The 21,451-nt window shown below is 34.9% G+C and overlaps 1 protein-coding gene across 9 annotated transcripts in view; it reads right to left on the reverse strand.

Moving 5' to 3' along the window:
- Window positions 1–1,048: 1,048 nt before the first annotated feature.
- The window catches only part of PGAP1 (post-GPI attachment to proteins inositol deacylase 1), a 115,858-nt gene continuing 95,455 nt past the window's right edge, over window positions 1,049–21,451 (reverse strand). For 4 of the 9 annotated variants that reach the window (XM_072612764.1, XM_072612765.1, XM_072612761.1 and 1 more), the window contains 4 exons: window positions 19,653–19,703; window positions 18,612–18,841; window positions 16,546–16,650; window positions 1,049–10,545 (listed from right to left, as the gene is read on the reverse strand). In XM_072612764.1, the coding sequence (XP_072468865.1) occupies window positions 10,410–10,545; window positions 16,546–16,650; window positions 18,612–18,841; window positions 19,653–19,703 (522 nt within the window). In that variant the 3' untranslated portion in view covers window positions 1,049–10,409. Of the gene's footprint in view, window positions 10,546–12,507; window positions 16,144–16,545; window positions 16,651–16,784; window positions 16,919–18,611; window positions 18,842–19,652; window positions 19,704–21,451 lie in introns of those variants that run through there. The other 5 variants (XR_011967745.1, XR_011967743.1, XR_011967744.1 and 2 more) reach the window with 5 other exon arrangements.

A 21,451-nucleotide genomic window follows, 5' to 3' on the forward strand; every position in this document is an offset into this window, starting at 1 on the left:
CGGCCCGTTGCCTGAGTTCAAGTCTGTTCTGTAAAACTTAGACTGTCAAAGGGCCACACTTGAAGACCTAGAAGGCGCCTCAAGGCCAGTTTCCTCATCTCTGTCCTAGTCCTTTCTTGTCTTGATCTCGTCAGAAGGCCAAGCAATGCAGGTTCTGTCCTAACTGTTCTTCTGCCCCTAATCTGTTCCTGACTGGTTAAGTTTTAATTTAGACATATTCCCTCTCTTTCTTATATTCTCACTCCAGATAAAGGGCTAATTTAGGGGTGAACTTCCTCCTCTCTCATTTATGGCTTACTTAAAATCTTTTACTGAAACATGAAAAAAATTAAAATTGGTTTTCTTTACATTTGAGAAATATACTCATCTCCTTTTTCAAATAAAGAACAGGGAGCATGAACCTTGTTGAACTACAAGAATATAAAACTTACTTGGGCTTTTGGGGGGAGGTTGAAGGCAGAAAGAATATGATGGGAAAACACATAGCAAGGAAGAGAGGAGCACAAGGTACCCATTCAAAGGCGGTACAAGACTGAGAGAGAAAAAGATAATCAAGAGTCAGTAGATTCTTGGGTAAGTACTACAGCAAGGGCCAGATGAAATCAATTCCATGATAAAATCTGGCTAACTGAATTCCCAAGCCCTCCTGACATGCTTTAAATACCAAGGAAATTTGTCTTTTAGCTTGTTGGCTCCCTAGTTCTTCTAGGCACTGAGGAACATCTCGGATCTGTTTTGAGGAAGCATGTACATGATTCTGAGAAATGAGAAAAACCCTTAAACAATGCAGTAACAATGAAATTTCAATCACAATGTAGTACTTCTCTTACTTCTCTTCTAAAAATTGATTTGACATCTCATAGGCACAGCACATCCTCTGTGTAATTTGATTTATAACTGTACTGTCTATGATGCGTTGGTCATTGTATTCCATGTCAGTAGTGTTCCAAGTAGTTAGGCTTAGGGGAAAATAGTTCAGTTTACTTTAGAGCTGGCACTAAGGATCTTCAGAAGAGAGGTCATAATTAATGCCACTTACACAAGACAGTCTCTTTTTCACCAAATTTATTGTTGAACATTTAGAACATTGAGTATGATGGGTTAAAAAGAAAGCACCAAAAACTGCTACACAATAATACCTGAGCAAGGACTGAAGTATTCACACACTGCACCCTACACCTAATAGCAGAGAGTTGAAACAAGGTAAAAAAACCATTTAACAACACTCTATATAGAGCACGGTAAGTAGCACTTCTTGTGAATTAGAAGTTAGATATAATAATGTTAATTATACTATACAAAACAAGTACACACAAATGTGTCTTTAGCACAACAAATACTGTACAAAGTTCTGAAGAAAAGCATGCATGTCCATGTGGAAAAGACTTGGAAGAGGGTTATCTTTTTTAGTCCATGTTGGAGTTTCACTGTGGTATAATAATCCTTTGCACTGAATGACAATGAGTGTACAGAATAGTTCAATTACTATGCACTGCATGATCTGCATGTGAACATTATTTGTAAAAAGATTTCTATGTCTCTTATCATTACATACAGACTTTCTATGAGCCTGCAATTAGAGTATTAAAGCTGATATGGGACAGTACTGAGTTTGGGAATGAATTTTTTCTATTACTTTCCCTTTTCTCTGCTTCCATCTCAATGTACTCAAGAAAGGTATAGTTTCTAGAGACTTTCAAAGAACTGTAAAACTTCATAAAAATCAGTGAGAGCAGAAATTTAACATGAAAAGGGATGATTTTTTTAAAAAATCAACTTGAAATGAACTGGCCTATCAAGTCCACAAATATGGGAAAATTTCAGTTAAGATTACAGATCAAAAGACAAGTTGGAATTCAAACTATTGTTCAGAATCACATCTATTATTTTAGGAAAATATACACATAATTCTTTGACAAAAAAATCTGTTCAGTCTTGACAATTGAGGTGGAGAGGGAAAAGAATCTCAAACAGGTACATTACGAGTATGAGTCACCAATTTTCTTTTAATATGAAGAACATTTAAATGCTCACATACCACATGCTTCTACACACTCTGAGGGGAGGGGTCCCTGGCCAAAGTAAATCCTGGGAAGAAATGTGTGACTGCTGGATCTTTAAGACAACAATTACATGTAAATATTTAGATTTTCACATGTAATGTCAAAGCCATAGATTCTTCCAATTGCTGCAAAAATAATTTAATCATTGTCATCAATTCCCTATTTCTTTGTATTAGAGCTGTTCATTTGAATTTTAAATGAAATCTCTGGAAAGTAAGGGAGATGCTTTGAAAGACAGTTCCCCAAATACGAAGGAAATGAGTTGCTCATATTTTTAATGCCCAATTTTGTTGACCTTGAAGAAAAAGATTTTTGGCCAATTTGAGATGAATACCCATAATGAAATCTACAGTTTCCAAAAATCTATAGGGCATTCTTCTTTACTGTTTTAAGGCACAGTCTATTTTGCCCTATAAAACTAGAAATCAAGGTCACATGAGAATATAAGCTGTTTTGCCCTGGTTTCCCTATGAGCACAGGCCATATTGACCTTTGCATTTTGCCACATTTATAGTTAGTAAAATGTCAAATTATTCTTGTTCTAAAATTATATTAGAAGTAATATCATATATTTAAAATAAAAGATTTAAATGATCTGCATTAAGAAAAACCCACTATGGGAGAATTCAGAGTAGTACTCCAAAAATATACTTTTGAACATATACAAAATGTAAAGACATGAAATACACATATTTCCCACTTCACAGATACTAACAACATTAATCTGGAGTTTAGCTCAAATTTCTGGTGTTTTAAGGTTTGCAAAGCACTTTAAGAATGAATGAAATTGCAACATTTTTCTCTTGAATTTATAGTTCCTTTACTTCCACATGGTCCTGCTGCCACTAACAACTTCTATGAGCTATCTGTGTACAGCAGCGAAAACTACAGCACTTGCTAAAATTCAACAGTGTTTAACATGAAGAGAGCAGCGATTATTCAGTTAAATAAACAATTATGCACAATCTACTAACTGTTGTTGAAGTAGCTGTCAGACAAGGTATAGGATAATACTATATAGCTATACATAATTTTTAGGGATCTAGTCCAACCCCCCTCTTTTTCAAGACAGGTTAAGGTCATGCAACTAGGTTATGGATTGGGTCAGGACTAGAGCAAGAGGTCTCTAACTCCCAGGCACTCTTAGCACAAAATCTTGCTGACCTTTCGACTGTACAAGTGTTAGTAGGCAGTGAGAAGCCAGTGAAGTCACATGATGTAAAAGTAGAAAAAATAAGGCAAGATTGCCTGATATGCAAAGTTAGAAGTGTTAGGGCTTGCCATAAAGGCAAATCTACTACATCTATACACTGGAGGCAAAGTACGACTGCTGTACATTTTCAGTTTTAGTAATTCTATTTTGTGACTTAAATACAACAGTACAACTATTATGTTAGCATGGTTAACGTGGCATCCTGATTTTCCCTAAACTTTGATATTTTAAAAAATTAAAGTTTTATTTGAGTACATCTTGTAGGCTCATTGTGTCAAGTTTCCTTCATGGTAGTCCCAGAGTCAGAGAATCTAAAGAGCTGGAAGGAACCCAGGAAGAATTTTCCTTTTTGTCTTTGTATTCTGGCACAGTGTCTAATGCATGGTAGATGCTTAAGAAATACTTCCTGAATTGAATGATTGCCTTTGAACATGTGCAGTTTGATCTGCTGGCAGAGTCATTATGGTTAACCCCAACTCTAAAAGGTGAACTGCTCCCAAGGTGAATGATGATATATCACTTTCTCTCTTGGGACAACAGTTTTATTATCTGTAAAACAAGAGGAATATCTTTAAAGTCCAATTCTAACTTTTTTTGCATTTTTTTTCTTCCCTAACATAACACATCTAGTATTACCTTGGCAATCAAGTTCTTTTTGGAAAAATTGGAACCAACGAACCAAGCAAAGTTCCCTGGAACTATTGGTGTATTCCATCAAATGAGGGACACTTAGTGACCACAAAAAGGCCAAATGATATAAAAATTAAGACAAATTACTGTCAAATAATGTAAATTAGATACTTCAAATGAAGAACCAGATACCACTATTTCAGAAATCAAATAAAGTTTTGATACTATACTAAAATCTTTAAAGATATAGAAAAACAGGAGTACAAAGTACAAGCTTTTAATTTGCCAGTTACAAATTTGTTATTATAAGTGCTAGCTTAAAAAATGCAAAAAATTATTTTTGCTTTATCCCAATCTGCATTTGTTTGCTAAATATAGTTCATTGGCACAAGTATCCAGAGGTATACCATAGCTGCATGTAGTTTTGGTGGCTAAAGTACATTCTGCTAAATTTATGAATACTCTTCAATAAGTTCCAATTCAGTGCTTTATGCTCAAACTTAAAAAAAATTCATTTTTCTTCCTTACAAAAAAGATTTTAAAAAGTTTAATACGACACAGAACAAATGTAATGTAAAATATAAAATGTGCCCTTTTGAGGCCCTGGAACATATAATTTTTTTTTTAACTAATTATGTTACTATATAAATACTAAAAATCAAAGTAATGTAAAAAATAAAGGCAAATATAAACCTATAAAATGGCTATTCTTAGTGTTTTCAGAAGCAAATTTTCACTGGCCCAAACAAAATAAATCAACAAAGTTCTTCATAAATGTTCAAAGTTAGAGGTTATAGAATAAAGACACACTGATTCTGATTTGGTATCTATCAAGTCCTATTGAAAAAATCATCACCAATTTAACCTATGACTTGGCATTTCAAAACAATTACTGTTGTTAATATACCATGCCAAACAAAGTTATGAAAAGACCATAGAAAAAATGAAGTTCTATCATCAAGATACAGCTCTGCAAAGAAACTAAATGAGGTTGTGATATTTTCTCCCTTCACATTTGAGGTGCATTGTCTACATTCATCCTATAATGAAATGTTTCACATTCTTATTCTTTCATATCAATCTTAAGCATTTTATGGTCACTAATATTTTCTCTCTGGACCTTAGACAGCTTTATATTTTAGTTTATAAGGAACAAAGAACCAGATATTTGCATTTCTAGTTCAATTAAGCCAATTTAACAATATTTTCTCATATGGAGCTTTTCTCATCAACCATAGGATGCTTTAATTTGGTCTTTCCTTTGAACTGTGTGGTTGCTGCAATGCCTTTTATGAATCAAGTGTTGAAACTGTCTTATGCTACCAGTTACGACAGAATCTTGAAAACTTACAGTATGAACTGAAAGCAAAGACTGTTCTGAATTACTAAAATGTTGCCTCATCGCAATCAAGTAATTAAATATAATAACTAGAGCTCCATTAACCAAATATTGCTGAAAAGAGGGTTTTTTAAATGAATAAGAATTATTTGCAATTAGTCTATCAAAGCAGGATTCAGGTCAGTTCTAGTTGCCTTTTCATGTGCCATAATTTCCTATAGGAAAGAATTTAGAGTTCAGGATTCATGGTTTCAAATCCAGTAAGCCCTGACAACCCAAACAAGTCAACAACAAAGGTCCCCTTGCTTTGTGTTCCCTTACTGGCTACTCATGCAGACTGCGTTATTGAAGGGAAATGTGCAGGTCTCTCAGTAATCAATGGGAGGCTGATAATGCTGGATTACACCAAAAAGAAATCTTCCCTTTAGCTCTAAAAGAAGAATTGTAAGCAACAGAGAGAGAGAGAGAGAGAGAGAGAGAGAGAGAGATCTGGAAAACAAAACTAGAGCCATCATTTTCTGTGTTAGAAAAGAATAGTGATGGCTTTAGACATCTGTGAGTTTTTTACTCACTCTAGATGAATTTAGGGGAGAATAAAATGAATGCACTTTTATTACACCTCAAAATGATTCATTTTCTTTAGTAGATCTTCTCTTTAAAAATTTATTAATTTCAAAAGAAAATCAGTTCAGCCTCAGTAAATTATTATAAATTTTGAGATTTGGGCATTTGGGAAATTTGGGCATATTTATTTTAAAGGTTTTAGCTTGATACAATTAGCATCACTGAACCTTACTTTCTAATCATTACAAATTAAAAAGAACACAAGGCTAGAATTTGGAGTTTCCTGTTTCCTCAGAATGAGGTAAGACATGAAGCGTTAAATGCCTAATTACAAAAGCGGCACAGAACTTTGAAGCAAGGTTATAACAGGATCATAAGATTCAGAGCTAGTGAGCAGGGCCCTCAGAGGTCATTTAGTCCAACCCCTCATTTTATAGAGGAGAAAATTGTGACTCAAGGACATTGAATGACTTGTCCAGGGTCATACAGGCATTAAGTGGCATGGCCAGGATCTGAACTTAGGTCTTCTGATTTCAAAGTGGTGCCCTTAGTTCAAAAAGATGGAAGCAAATTTTCTGATTCTAAAGCAAAATACTGATTCTACGGTGTAAAAGTATCATTTCACTTTTACCTAAGAACATGCATGGGTATGCAAGTATGCATACACAAGCATACACAGTTTTTCTGCTTGTGGAAAACTTTTTCTGTATAATTTGATTACATGTATAAACTTCCTAAAGATACTTTTCATATTTCCTTACTGTGAAGATCCGAATCCCCTTTAGTGCTATTACCTTCTCTCCATTATTTACCTCAGTTTTATTTTCTATCTCTTGTTAGTAGACAGTTGCTTGAATTTTTCTCTCATTAGACTGTTAGTTCTGTAAAAGCAAAGCCTGCTTTTTGCCTTTCTTTGTATACCCCGTCCTTAGCATGGTACCTAGAATATAGTAGGTATACCAAATAAATACTTGTCACTGACACTCCACAATGCCTTCTCCTAGTTAACTTCATAAGCCTAGCATTGTGATGCCTCAAATACTGCAGAATAATGCATCCTAATTCATGAAAAAATTTAATATAAAAATCAACAAATCAAGAAATAATTAGATTAATAATTTTTGAGCTGAAAATAAACTTAGATATCATCTATCTAGTTCAACTTTCCTTGTTTTATTCAACATTTTTAAAAAATCAGAATAGGCTAAATGAGTCATTAATAGTAGGCCTAAGTCAAGAACATACTTCATTTAATGTCTCCATGCCTAAGTTTCCTTATCTATAAAATGAAGAGTTGAACTCAGTGTTCTCTAAGGTCTCTTCCAGCTCTAAATACAATATTCTGTGTCTCCTGATTACCTTTTTTTTGTACTTTCCATTAAACTGATGTTCTTAGTAACTAAGTTAAATAAGCATTTATAGCAAAGGTATAGAAATATTTTGAATTTTAGTAAATACTCAATTTGTAGATGTAAAAAAATAATTTTCTCAACTTATTTAAACAGACCAGCATTTTTCAGTCTGCATTTATTTAGATCCAAATGGAAAATTTGAAACTATTTGTCTAGTTTCATTAGACAGTCAAACCATGATCCTATGAATTCAGGCCATATAAATGGTCCATACTATTCAACTTAAGTGAATATTTCTAATTCCCTATTTCCCTTTATGATGCATAAACAGATTATACCTTTGCTTATTATGGATTATTATTAAAAACTGTAATAAATTTAATTTGACAAAGTAAGCACTTATTACTATGAACTGCTAAGTCTTAGGACAAACTTCTCCATAATGTATAATTCTGATTTCTCTCTATATCTATTTCTTTACCATTACTACAAATGCAAGGCTACTGGCACAAAGAACAGAAACCTGGGCTTGGAGCCAGAAACACCTGGATTTAAGTCCCACTTGTGGCTACATCATTCTGCTCGTTACTTAACCTCCAGTGCCCTATGCAACTTTCAAACTATAAGTTGGGGAGAAGGTATTGCCTTACATTGGTAGAAGGAATTTCCTCATCTGGCAGCTCCCTTTATCAATAAAATCAAATGTTCAGTCCCTATCCCTGCTATGAAATGTTTTATCTCACACTAGAATGAAATCATATCATACAAAAATCCAATTTATTATTGGTTTGATAAACAGTCAAAATAGTCAAAAGATATGAATAGGTGGTTTTCAGAAGAATTAAAACTATCTATAGTCTTATAAACATGCTCTAAATCACTACTGATTAGAGATGCAAATTAAAACAACTCTGAAGCACCACATCACAACTATTAGATTGACTAATATGACAGAAAAGAAAAATGGCAAGTGTTGGTGGGGATATGGGAAAACTGGGACATGAATGCACTGTTGGAGTTGCGAACTGATCCACCCGTTCTGGAGAGCAATTTGGAACTATGCTCAAAGGCTATAAAACTGTGATCCAACAATAACACTACTAGTTCTGTATCCTACAGAGATCAAAGAAAAGGAAAAAGGACCTATATGTACAAAAATATTTACAGCAGTTCTTTCTGTGGTGGTAAAGAACTGAAAATTGAGGAGATGCCCATCAGTTGGGGAATGGCCTAACAAGTTGTGGTATATGATTGTAACGGAAAACTATTGTGTTACAAGCAATGACAAGCAGGATGGTTTCAGAAAGACCTGGGAGGACTTACATGAATTGATGCAAAGTGGAGTGAGCAGAACCAGGAGAACACCATACACAGTAACAGCAATACTGTATGATGATCAACCGTGAACGACTTAGCTATTCTCAGCAATACAACAATCCAATCCAATTCCAAAGGACTCATGATGAAAAACACCATCTGCTTCTGGAGAAAGAACTGATGGAGTCCAAATGCAGATCAAACTATAATATTTTTCACTTTCTGTATTTTTTTCCCCTTTGGGTCTGTGTCTTCTTTTACAACATGACTAATATGGTAATAGGTTTTGCATAATTGAACATGTATAACCTATATCAAATTGTTTACTGTCTTGGGGGGAGTGAGGGAGAGAGGAAATTTGGAACTCAAAATTTAAAAAAATTGAATGTTAGAAATTGTCTTTATATGTAATTGGGGGAAAATAAACTATTTTTTAAAACAAAGATATGTATGGCATGCTCATCAAATCTGCAGGTGACGTAAAGTTGGGAGGGATAGCTAACAGAGTGGGCAGTCAGGTTCCAATATATTGGTAGACTAGTAATGGGCTGAGTCTAATATCATGGACTTTGGAAAGTATTTTACTGGCTACAAAAATGTGGAGTTTCATAAATGAGTACCAAAAAAACCCAACCCCCCTTCACAAATACATGATGGGAGAGGAATGAATAGACAGTTTATCTGAAAAAGATCCACGGGTTTTCATGGACTGCAAGTACAACATGAGTCAACAGTGTGATGTGGCTACCAAAAAAGCCTCAAGTGATCTTGGGCTGCATTAAGAGAGGCATAGTTTCCAGAAATAAAGAGGTTATCGTCTTTTTGCATCTACCCATCACTGACCTCATCTGGAGCACTATGTCCAGTTCCAGGCATCACCACTTGAGGACATCAATACAACTTTCAGAGAGGGGCAACCAGGAAAACTGAGGACATTAAGCCTATGTTATATAACGATTGACTGATGAAACCAGGATGTTTAGCCCAGAGAACAGAAGACGCTAGGGGGAGGGAAGAGGAGAGATCATTGTGTTCAAGTACTTGAAGAGCTGTCATGTGAAAGATGGATTAGGCTTATTCTGTTTGGCCCCAAAGGGCAGAACAAAAGCAATAGTTGCAAAGAGTCAAACTTAGGTTTGATGAAGGCACAAACTGAAATAATTAATTCAATGCCAGTAAGTGATTAACTATGACCTATTGTTTTCTTATGACCAAAAACTAGCATTATTTAGGAGACTTAAGATATTTGTCATGAATACAAAATGATAGCCAGCATTTGAAAAATAACAAAAAGACCATTTCTTTAACGTCTGAGCTCTTGATGCTTTTAAGTAAGTTTTGAAAGGTTACTGAAAAATATCTTGTCAGAAGGCCAAGAAAAATTCAAAGTGAATATAACCTTGTAGACATAATAGAATGTTAACAATACACTTCATAAATATGGTTTCTCAAAACTGATCAAAAAGTATTCTTAGTATTTTGTTTTCTGAGGAAACTGTGATATTATGAATTTTATCCATCTCTTTAAGACTTAATTCTCAATATACAAAGTACAGTAAATACAAAGAAACACACATTTTAGTAGAAAAATTGGATGAAAGAACAAAATGCTTGCAATGTCAATACAAACACTGCTGTATCTACCGAATCTAGACTATAAAACATCACTGGCATCACAAACCAAATAGATTGGTATGCACAGGAAATGAAATCTTCCAAGATTCTGGCCGCTAAACTCCTTATGTTCATTTTTCAAAATGATCAGCAGACAAATACAACACCATGCCTCAGATAGTTTCCTTAGGGGTTACAAAACTAGTTTTGAATTTCCATATTGCAAAAATAGACTTGTCTTCTCCAAAGGATCCCGCAGTCTGAGTGGATGAGTCTCTCTGTTTTTCCTTCTCACTACCTTCCTACTATTTCTCAAATCAAATACTAGACAACATGTGGAGCAAAAGAGGAATGACGACAAAGTATGGCACTCTGTATAAGTGTGTAGAGCCAAAGGCAACCACACCAATGGCCACTATGAGTGGAAACTGTGCTGCAGTCTTCAACAGCTTGCTGCAAAAAGAAAGAAACACAATTATATGTTAGGATTACAAACTACAAGGAAGAGAGGAATTCTGTAAAGTCAATATTATGCATGACTTTGAGAAAAAAACTTAAAATATTTTATGGTTTTAAATGTAATATTTTGCTAACTGTGAAGTTTCATTTGCACATTTTTTCTGTATCTAAAGGTTAAAAAAGCTGATTTTGAAAATTATATTTTATAATCAGAGTTTTGTTTGGTAAAATTTTACCACTAGAAAAGCACTAATTCTCTAAATGGAGGAAATTTACAATGCGAGATAGCACTAATTATTTCTGTTACTATAATTTATGCCAAATTTCATTTTATACTCAACTTTACATATGACAATTATGATGAATGGTTGAAAAAAATTATAAAAGCACAGAGAACCTCATATAAAATAAACTCAACCGAGGGAAGAATGAACAACTTGATATAATGTTTAAACATCATATAAACACTAATTATAACATGCTTACAATGTGCCAAACACCGTGCTAACACTGGGGATACGTACAAAAGGAAGGCAAAAACAGCTTCCGCCCTGAAGCAGCTCAGCTTTAATGAGAGAGACGCACAGACTACGTACCAACAAAGCGTACAAGGGGCAAACTGGAAGTGGCCACGGGAGGAAAGGAAAGGAAAGTCGGTAAAGACTTCTTACAGAAGGATGGGAACCTAGCTGAGACTTGAAGGCAGAAGCCCAGGAAGTCAGGAGACAAGGTAAGAAGAGAGAGCATTCTGGGTATGAGGCGCAAACAGTGAAAATGCACAGAATCAATCAGAAGCTAACAGCAAGGAAGCCGGTATCACTGGATTGTAGAGGACCATCTATGCTGAGCAACAAAATGTTAAAAGACTGGTAACGTAGAAAGAAGTCAGATAAAAAAGGACTTTAAAAGGCACATCTCTTTAGCTTAGCCTACAGCTAAGTCTTTGCACACTGTTATATTAATTTCACTTGCAAACAAAAAATAAATATACAAAGTAAGATCCAGAACATTTCAAATGCCAGTTTTGTAGTAAAGTTAAAGCTTTCTTAGAATCCTAATGAAAAAGGCAGGGAATTGTACTGGCAGTAACAGGCACATAAAAACTTGTCATTTGATGATAGAAGCAAGATAGGCTTCCGAAAGCTTAATTTTCTGCCAATCCTCCTCAACACCTGGGGCTTGTAAGCAATCTGGAATGTGTAGGGATTAGTGCAATTGGAAACGTCCCTTTTATAACTTCTAATAATGTGGTAGATGAGAGGCAAGTGTGGTTACATTATTGACTGTATGTATATATTTACATGACACAGCAAATCAAAACATAACTTTATCAGCAATGTAAGAGTATAAGGATGCTTCAAATGTTTCAATATTTATTCATGTTTAAATATAATGACTGCTTTCAGGAGTTTGAATTCCTAAAACTTAGCTTTGGTTTCACTCTGTATATACGTAACATTAAAATTTGGGTATGAAAATGCATATTTCATTGTCACTTGTTTATAAGATTACTAGGATATCAGATTTAGAGCTATAAGGAGCCTCAGAGAATCCAACTCCCTCACTCCATAGCTGAGGAAACTGAGGCCATGAAAATTTCACTTGTCCAAGGTCACAAGACAGCAGAATCATGTTTTGAAAATAGCTTCTCTCATTCCAAATCCAGAGTTTTTACCACTTTATTTAGGTTACCATTTTACACAATTAAAAACAGTCAAAGTTAACGGAGAAGGAAAGAATATTATGGTTTTTATTTTGTACAAATTATGATTACAAATTATATTTCTATGAGTGTGCTAATTTTGCAGGACAAAAATGTTCTGAAATTGATAAATAAATGTAATATAAGGTTTTATTTTTAAAATACAAATATATGTATACATTCCAAAAACTAAAGATTTCAAATATTAAAACAGACTGACTGAAAAATATGACTTTAACCATAATAAATATCATAAATGTATATTGTATATAATACGAATATGAACAATTATACCTAAGTAAATATATAAACCTTATTATATTTAATATTGTATTTGTAAATTTTATTAGGAGTCCAACTAAAATTATTTAGTTCATCATTGGGACATTTTTTGCAATTTTCTTGACATTCAAATGCTGAGTTGTTCTGTTCCTTAAAAAGGTTTTCATGATTTTTTCCTTCTGTTCTGAAAAACCGGTCTCCAAATCCTTTTATAACACTTAATTATTACAAACAGATAAAACCAAGAGACTGTACACAGCTCAGAACAGGAACCAAATCATCTGAAAGCAAAACAAAACTTCAAAACTGCTGGTATGTTAATGTTCGAAAGAACATAAAAGCAACTGAATAATTTTAAAAGGCAGGGGAAAAAACCCTGAAAAGAGGAAAAAGGTGAAGAAGGGATTTGACTTGTTCTCACTGGGCAAAGTTTAGAGAGCATAAGTAAGAGAAGTGAATAATGAACGAATGAAAAAACATTAAATGCTTATTACGTGCGAAGCACTGAGGAAACCAAACAAAAATTAAGACACTCTTTGTTCTCAGGGGCTTACATTCTAATTGTGAGTAAAAGTTATGGAGAAGCAGAGTTTGGTTCAATGTAAAGGAAAAGCTTTCTGACAGAAAGTGGAATGGGCTACAGTTAACATCAGCTCATAAGTAATGAGCTCCCCATCATTTGTTGAGGATATTATAGAGAAGGGTCCCTAAATTCCCTTCTGACACTGAAATTCTGTGAATTCCATTCATTTTACCTTTGAAAATAACTGATTAGGTAGATATATGTCCCATGAAATCACAACAATAAAAAAAATTTCAGGATTTTCAAAGGCAAAAATCAAAATACAGTATATAAAATAAGGATTGGACATGGAAAAAACTTACAATTCTAGAAACAGGATTGCAACAAATTAAAAAAAAAAAAAGGTAGTGTGGTGTAATGGAAGAGTTGTTTCTAAGTCCAGACTTTGACACATGCTAGCTTTGTGAGCCTGGGCAAATTACTTAACCTCTCAGTGCTCCAGGAAACTCTCTAAGACCATAAATAGCAGAGGTGATGCTGACCTGTACTGGTCCACAGTTTCCTGACCTGAGAGCTCCCTATACCAATGATATCACAGATCTAGTCCTTATCCTTATACTCAAGGAAAACATCAGTAATTTATTGCATTCTTAGAGAATTACCGCATTCTAAGTAAGCACATAAGAGGATCTTAACAAACCAATATAGTAGATGACTCTTCACATGCCTTAAATTCAGCCAGCTAGGACACATCTGAGAACCAGGGATAAAGAACAAAAAACTTCCCAAGCAGCCAAAAGGGAGGTTCCTACGTCTCTGCACTTTATTCAAGTGTGAGCCCTTAGAAGTGGCTCCTTCAGACTCTATTTCATTTTCAGTCAATTTTAATACCTGTTGCCTCTTTTCCAAGCCTCCATGTTCCCCCAATTAGAGGAAGAGAGAAGGGCAGCTACTAGAATGCATGACACTCATGACAGTGTGGTTGAGTGCAGAGCCTTGCATTCAGAGCCAGGGGCTCAGAGTTTAACTCTTGGCTTTACTAAGTAACTACCTGAGTGAACCTGGTAAGTCACTTACTCTTGCTGGGCCTTAGTTTTCTCACCTCTAAAATAAGGGACACAGACTAGAAAAGCTCTAAGTGTATGGTCTTTCTATTCAAAAGGTAGTAGAGTGTTAAGAGTAATGAGCCTGGAGTCAGGGTTATTGTAAGAATCAAATGACATAATGGATGTACAGTTCTTTGCAAAACATAGGTTGCTACGTTTCTTATTGACATTATTTTTGCTGATGTTAGGGATAGGAACTGGACCTGTGTTATCACTGATAGAAGGGGACTCCAAGATGAGATAATTCTCTCTCAATACAGTCTGGCACCTTCTTTGTGATTAGAGCTCTGAGACCTGCCCAAAGTCACAGATGGGACTTGAATGCAGGCATTCCTATCTTTGAGGACATCTCTCTATCCACTATACCATGAGGTCTTATATGGACTTACATTTGCAAGTGACATAAAGCTGAGAATTACAGTAACATTTTTAAAAAATCACTGCATCTATGCAGATCCTGCATATACTACTTCATCCTTCCCATCTTGAGGCATCTAGGTGATTTATATTATTAATTACTTCATCTTTTAGTTTATTCGAAACCATTGCTTGTCTTCCCATAGGCCCTATGGTATAGTGATAGGGAGAGTGCTAGGCTCAGTCAGGAAGTCCTGGATTTAAATCCTGGCTCAATCACTAGTTGTGTGAGTCTGGGCAAGTCATGTAATCTTTCAGTCTCAGTTTCCCCATCTGTAAAATGAAGCTTAAATTACAGGGTAGTTGTGAGGATCAAAAGAGATAATGTATATAAAGTTCTTTGGAAAACAAAGTACCATGTAGATGTTAGTTATTATTACTTCTCCCTACATACTAAATTTTTTCTTACGCAGTGAAATCTCATCAATTTTGTACACTCAAGGAATTATTCTGAAAAACCAAGTTTTCTAGAAAGCTGAAGATTTGTCTCTTCAAACATGAAATCATTTTGTACAATTTTTAACCAGTTTAGATGAAAATAGCTCTAAAATATGTTGCACACTGCCCAGCCTTCTTAACTATTCAGATGGGCTCTACAACAGGGTTAATATTTTCTTAGTGACTCTTGGGTCATCATCATGACTCTATTACATTGGACACGCCACTTAACTTTGAGGGCTTAGCACACTCGTGAAAGATCAGAGCTGAAGTAAATGATTTTTAATAGCTAGTACTAATACTCTATGATTTTCATATGCTGCCAAACAGTGATACCCTTAGGGTCCTTTGAGGAGTACATGCCTGCCTGAGACCAAACAAAATGGACCCAAACTGCTGAAATTTTAAATTCTTTTGTCTGATTTTTATGTATTTTTGATTCTTCCCTTTTATCAGCCTTAGTTGTTAATAATAATAATGGGTATTATTATTAGAGACTACACAGTAGTAGCTTGTGCTGGCTGTGTGAGCCTAAGAAAATCTGAAACACTGAAATTCTCAGTGTTCTCTATAGGCTAAGACTATATATAAGTGGCAGAGAAGGGTCCAACCTACATCAATAGAGGGAGTTTCCTTACCTGGAAATTCTCTATGTCAATGAAATTCTAGGTCATATCTTTTACAACACAATCCTCAAAAAATACACTCTCCTCCAGAGGTGTCAAACAAGGTCCTTTAGGCCATGTGTAGTACATAACACTTCCAAGGAAATATATTTTTAAATATATAAAAATACAATATAAATGGGTCTAATCTGTGGGGAGGTAGTACACATAGTACACAGGGAGATCATCTTCCCTGAAAAGGTTATTTTTCTACAGACAATGTCATAGTGGAGCTTTTGGGGGCTACTGAACGCAGAGGGACGATGGACATACATCCAAAGATAAGACTGCATGGCAAATGGAAAGGAAAATGATCATGGGAAAGACAAGACGTAGAAGTGAATGTTTTTGGATACTGAGTATGGCTTGTTCCATTGCATCTTGAAGTTAGACTATTAGTTGCACTGGGTCCAACAACCAAAATATCTGGCTCTTTCAAATGATCCAAAATCATCAGCACTAGCAAATAAAGATGGAAATTTATTAGGCTGAAAATATTCTCCTTACAAAGATGTAGGTTAATTTAAGGTGATCACTAATTGTGTACCAAGAGTAAAATATCTGCCTATAAAAACAAAAACAAAACAGAAAAGGAAGGGTATAGGAAGAGCTGTCTAAAAACAATAACAAAGCACAATGCTAATTTAATATCTAAAGGTCTGAAGATACATATAAACTTAATTACAGAAATGTTACTAAATGGTTAGCAGTATGAATCTGCATATACACCATAGTTCCCATTCCAATCTACTTAACCTTAGGAAAGAAAAAAGTAATCTAAAATTATATATCAAATGTGACTATGTTCTGCAAATGAGGACTAAAAATCTAAGTGGGAAATAAAAGATTAAAGTATTATACCTTGACTTTACTGAAACAATGTCAGAATTTCCAAGAACTCCCAGAGTTGGAACGAGGAAAAATGACAGATATTTACACGGATCAGGATTAAGTCTAATATAGTACCTATATGGAGGAAAGGGGGAGAAAAAAATGTGGTTACATAGACATGGTTATTTCAAACCAGTATAACTCTGAAAAACACCCAAAAATCATGGACGTGAGAGGCAATGCAGTTTAAAGGGGGGATAATACACTACCTATCTCAAAGGTATGAGGACAAAACTCCAGAAACTTTCATGTGCTACACCTCAAATTGTCACTGAGATATCTATTCTCCAGGCCATATTTTATCCGTAAGATGTTGTATATGGAATTGATGTATAAAGGAATACTAGGGAGAAAGAATAAAGCATGCTACAAAAATATACTTAACTCTACACAACAGATATATTTATAAGAAATCATTTGTAAATCAAATTACTGTATATTAAATCATTTAAATGGCTTTGTGAGCCACACCATCCAGAATTTGCAAGTTAATCAAGAAACATTTATTAAGCATCTACTATGTTCCAGGCACTGTGTTAAACACTGGGGATACAGAAAGAAACAAAAGAATGTTTACCCCCAAACACCTCATTATCCAATGGGGAAAACAATAAGCAAACAAATAGGTACAAACAAGCTATATATGGGATAAAATATGAAATAATTTAAAGAGGAAAACAACTAGAATTATGAGAGGTTGGGAAAGGCTTCCTAAACAAGATGTAATGTTGTTAAAAGTTAAAGGAAGCCAGAAAAAATAAGGAGGCAGAGCAGTCCAGTTATAAGAACAGCCAGAGAAAATGTCTGGAACCAAGAAATGGAGGCCTTGTTCATGAAACAGTCAGGTGGTCAGTGTCACTGGATCAAAGTGTACCAGTGTTAGGGAGTAAGGGAGACTGGAAAGGTAGAAGTGTACTAGGAGGGTAACAAAGGATTTTAAGCACCAAAGAGAAGATTTTATATTTGATCCTGGAGATGACAGGGAGCCCCTAATTCGGTGAGTGGCATGTTGAGAGTTGTGCTTTAGGAAAATCACTTTGGAAGCTGAATGGAGCATGGACTGGAGTGAAAAGAGACCTGAGGCAACCCACTGACAGGCCATTGCAATAGTCCAGATGTGAGATGGGGAGAGCATGTACCAGAGTGACGGTGGTGACAGAGAAGAGAAAAGGGAGTATTCAAGAGAGGTTACAAAAAGTAAAATTTGTCTTCTGGGGTCAATGTGAACTTCCACATTTTAGTTTTGCTTAAAAAAAAGGAATATCTGAAGTCTTACAAAACAAGATTAGCAGTTTCTTCAAATAAAAGTGATCCAATAGCAAAAGCCTGAACCTTAAAGACAACAAGGGATTAGGGAACTACTTAAAAAGTACATAACCTTATTTCTCAAATCTATGTTGAGTAGGAGTCCCTGAATACTCTGAGGTTTTACCTACTTGTCTCCTTTAGAAAAAGTTTAATTAACAAGCATTTATTTTCTTTCCCTTCTACCACACCTCTCCCTGAAGAAAAGAAAAACAAAAGTAAAACTCCTGTAACAATTAGCATGTTTTCAAAAACTCATGAAAATATAAACTCTAAAAGCAAACTTCTGTAACACTGCTGAAAGAGTTGTATGACTTGCCACTTCAGTCAGGAGAGTTGATGATAGTTTCCTAGTTGCTAAATTCTTTTTAGTCACTAAAGTCATTTTAGGTCAACATAAGGGACTCCTGGCAAAGGAGAAATCCACTTTTTATGTCTGAACTTTTCAAATGCAATTATTTCTGTTACAATAAAGTGCAACAGAAGTTCTACCTTTCTCTTTTTGTTAAATATTTATGGAAATTTATGTTTAATAAGATAAAGAAAGAACTTTGGAAAATATAAATGGATTCAATGTAAATTTTCCTAATAAAAAAATTTCATACAATGACCAGAAGATGTGCGGGCATCTTAAATCTTACTTAAGCTTTCCGGATGGACAGTTTAGTTATGGACCAAAGCAATTATACCACTGTTTCTATACAACTCTAAACATTTAATTGTATCGTTACCTGAGATTCTTCAGCCAATAAATGAAGGATGGCATACTGAGTATTACAACCCATATTACTAAGTTAACAATAGTAATATGCATCTTAAAATTATCTTCAGCATTATCAATGACTAAACTTATAGGAGGTACATCTGGCTTGGGAGGAGGGCTTTGCTTAGATCTATTCTTCTTTCTTTCTTCAGCAGAGGAGTTTGTATTGTTTTCATCTCTTGCAGAGACATTTGGAATCTATAAAGAACACAAGAATTTATTAATTAGGATATTTGTTATCTTAAACAAAACCAAGTTCAAGATAGTTGCATTTTAAATCAAACTCTTATTTAAAAAACTACTATGCATAGGATACAATCCCCACAACTGAAGATTTGCTAGATAATGAAGCTCACTGTCTTCCTACAAGTACAACTGGAAATAACTTCTGGGCCTTCTGAATTAGCCACTCTAAATTTTATGGCTAATATATCCTCAAAAGATGATCTTCTTTCTAAAATTTTTCTCCTTAATCCACAACAGACAAAAGACATTGGTTCTTCCTCAATTTTTTATCTAAGACAAAGAACTACAATTTAAACAATTTAAGTTTGAAATAAACTTGTTTTCAAAAAGTAATTTGGTACGGATAGAGCTGGATAGACTAATTCATGGAATGACAAATGACTAATTTTGCTACAGTTAAGAAGAACTGAGCCTTGAAGGTGAGAGTGTTAAGTTTTCATGTAGCTTCCATATTTTCTTAAAAATTAAGACGCAAATAGTTGAAGTTCAAGGCTAAAATCACCTTTTGACAAGATGGAATACAAGTGAATACAGTAGGTACCAGAAACATTAACCCCAGAGTTCTGAGGGACAGCTAGAAGGGAAGATGGATAAAGGACCTAGCAAGACATTAGAGACAGAGAAAGTAATTACTAATTTTAAATAAGGCAATCAAAATGATCTTTGATTTTCATAAGGATTAATTGGTAAATGATAAATGAAATGATAAATGGCTAAAGATGATAAAAATATTTAGTATGTTTTACCAAAAAACCCAACTTACCATATCAGGGTTATTTTTCATTGTTGTTAAGTTGGAGTACAATTTAATAATCTAGGAAAAGAAATGAATTTTTGTTTTCAAAATTGCTTTGGATGAAGAACTATTTGAGTGTCCTTGTAAAATTCATTAATACACTTAATCCCTCTTAAAATGAAGACTAAAAAACCGGGAGCAATGGGATTGTATTCCTTTCTAATTAATTCTGTATCTTACTTGCCACAGAAGCTATTCTCAATGTTCTTTCCTCTTCAAAGCCTCCCACACCTCACCCTTCCCTCTCTTTAAGCTGAGAATTTTGCCTCTTGACTTAGAAAATGGAGGTCATTCAATGTGAGCTCCCCCTTCTCCCTCTCTTCATCCCCCAAACCTTGCAATCTCCCACTCTCTCCTCTTTTCTTCCAGTATCTGACAAAGGCGGTTCTTCTCCTTGCCAAGTTCAATCACTTACCCATCCCCTACTATTTTCTCCATTGAGTTGCATCCTCAATAGTGCTTCTCAAATTTCCAGTCTTTCACTCTCTACTATTTCCTTCCCTATGATCTTTAAACATGTCTATGTCTCTGTTCTTTAAAAAAAGCCTTCGCTAAAATTTCTAGCTGTCTTCCTGTATCTCTCCTCCTTTTCTCAGCCAAATTTCTTGAAAAAGCAGTCTCCACTTGATGTCGGTACTCATTCATCCTTTCCAATCTGGCTTTCCATCTTATTTTTCAATTAAAATTACTTTCTTCAAAGTCCTCAAAGACTTCTTAATTTCCAATTCTAATGTATTTTTTTCCTCAGTCCTCAATCTTCTCAACCCATCTGCTGGATTTCATCATATTCTCCTCCTGGATGCTCTCTTTTTTTCAGGGTTTTCCTCCCTCCAATTTCTCTGGTTCTCCTCCAACATACGTGACTACTTCTTCTCAGTCTCCTTTGCTGGCTAAGGATTCATAGAACACTTCCTAACTATGACAGGCCACCAGGCCCTCTTCTTTCTTTACTTGGTAACTTCATGGACTTCCATGCATTTAACTATTATCTCTATGCACATGCTTTCACATCTGTGTATCCCTGGTCCCTCCCACTTCAGTCCTAATCACCAAACACTTTCTGGACATTTCAAATTGGATGTCCCAGAGGTAGCATAAATTCAACAGGTCCAACACTGAATTCCTTATCTTTTCTCCTCAACCTTCCTTCTTCAAAACTTCCTTATTTCTGTTTGAAGGGAATTCTAGTCTCCCAGGCATGTAACCTCAACATTATCTTTGATTCACATTCCCTCACCCCACATAGCCAATCATTGCCAAGTCTTACAGGGTCCACTTTCACATTTCTTACATCCAACCCTTTTTTGATACTTATACAGCTACCACTTTAGACCTGGCCCTTATCAACTCTTGATTAGATTATTATAGCAGCCTTTTGGGTTTCCCTGCCTCAAAGATATCACCATTTCAGTGCATTCTACACACTAATACACATTAAGCACATATCTGACTGTGTGATTGGCCTACTCCGGAGGTGTCAAGCATTCTTGAATGAGGCCAGAACCAGATTAAAATATAAATGGCAAATATTGAACCAAATAAATAAAAATACAATAGAACATAATGTTAATCTGTGGTTTTCTAAGTCAATATGCAGCAATAGCGATATTTATGTAGGGTTTAGGGGTCCCGCTTCTATTTGAGTTTGCAACCACTGCACTACTCAATCAACTCAGCCTTTAGGATAAAATAGAAACCCCTGGATTTAGCATTTAAATTCCTTCATAATCTGGTTCAACCTATCTTTCCTGTCCTACACTCTGCAG

The sequence above is a fragment of the Notamacropus eugenii genome, chromosome 5, assembly GCF_028372415.1.
Source record: "Notamacropus eugenii isolate mMacEug1 chromosome 5, mMacEug1.pri_v2, whole genome shotgun sequence".
Taxonomy (NCBI): domain Eukaryota; kingdom Metazoa; phylum Chordata; class Mammalia; order Diprotodontia; family Macropodidae; genus Notamacropus; species Notamacropus eugenii.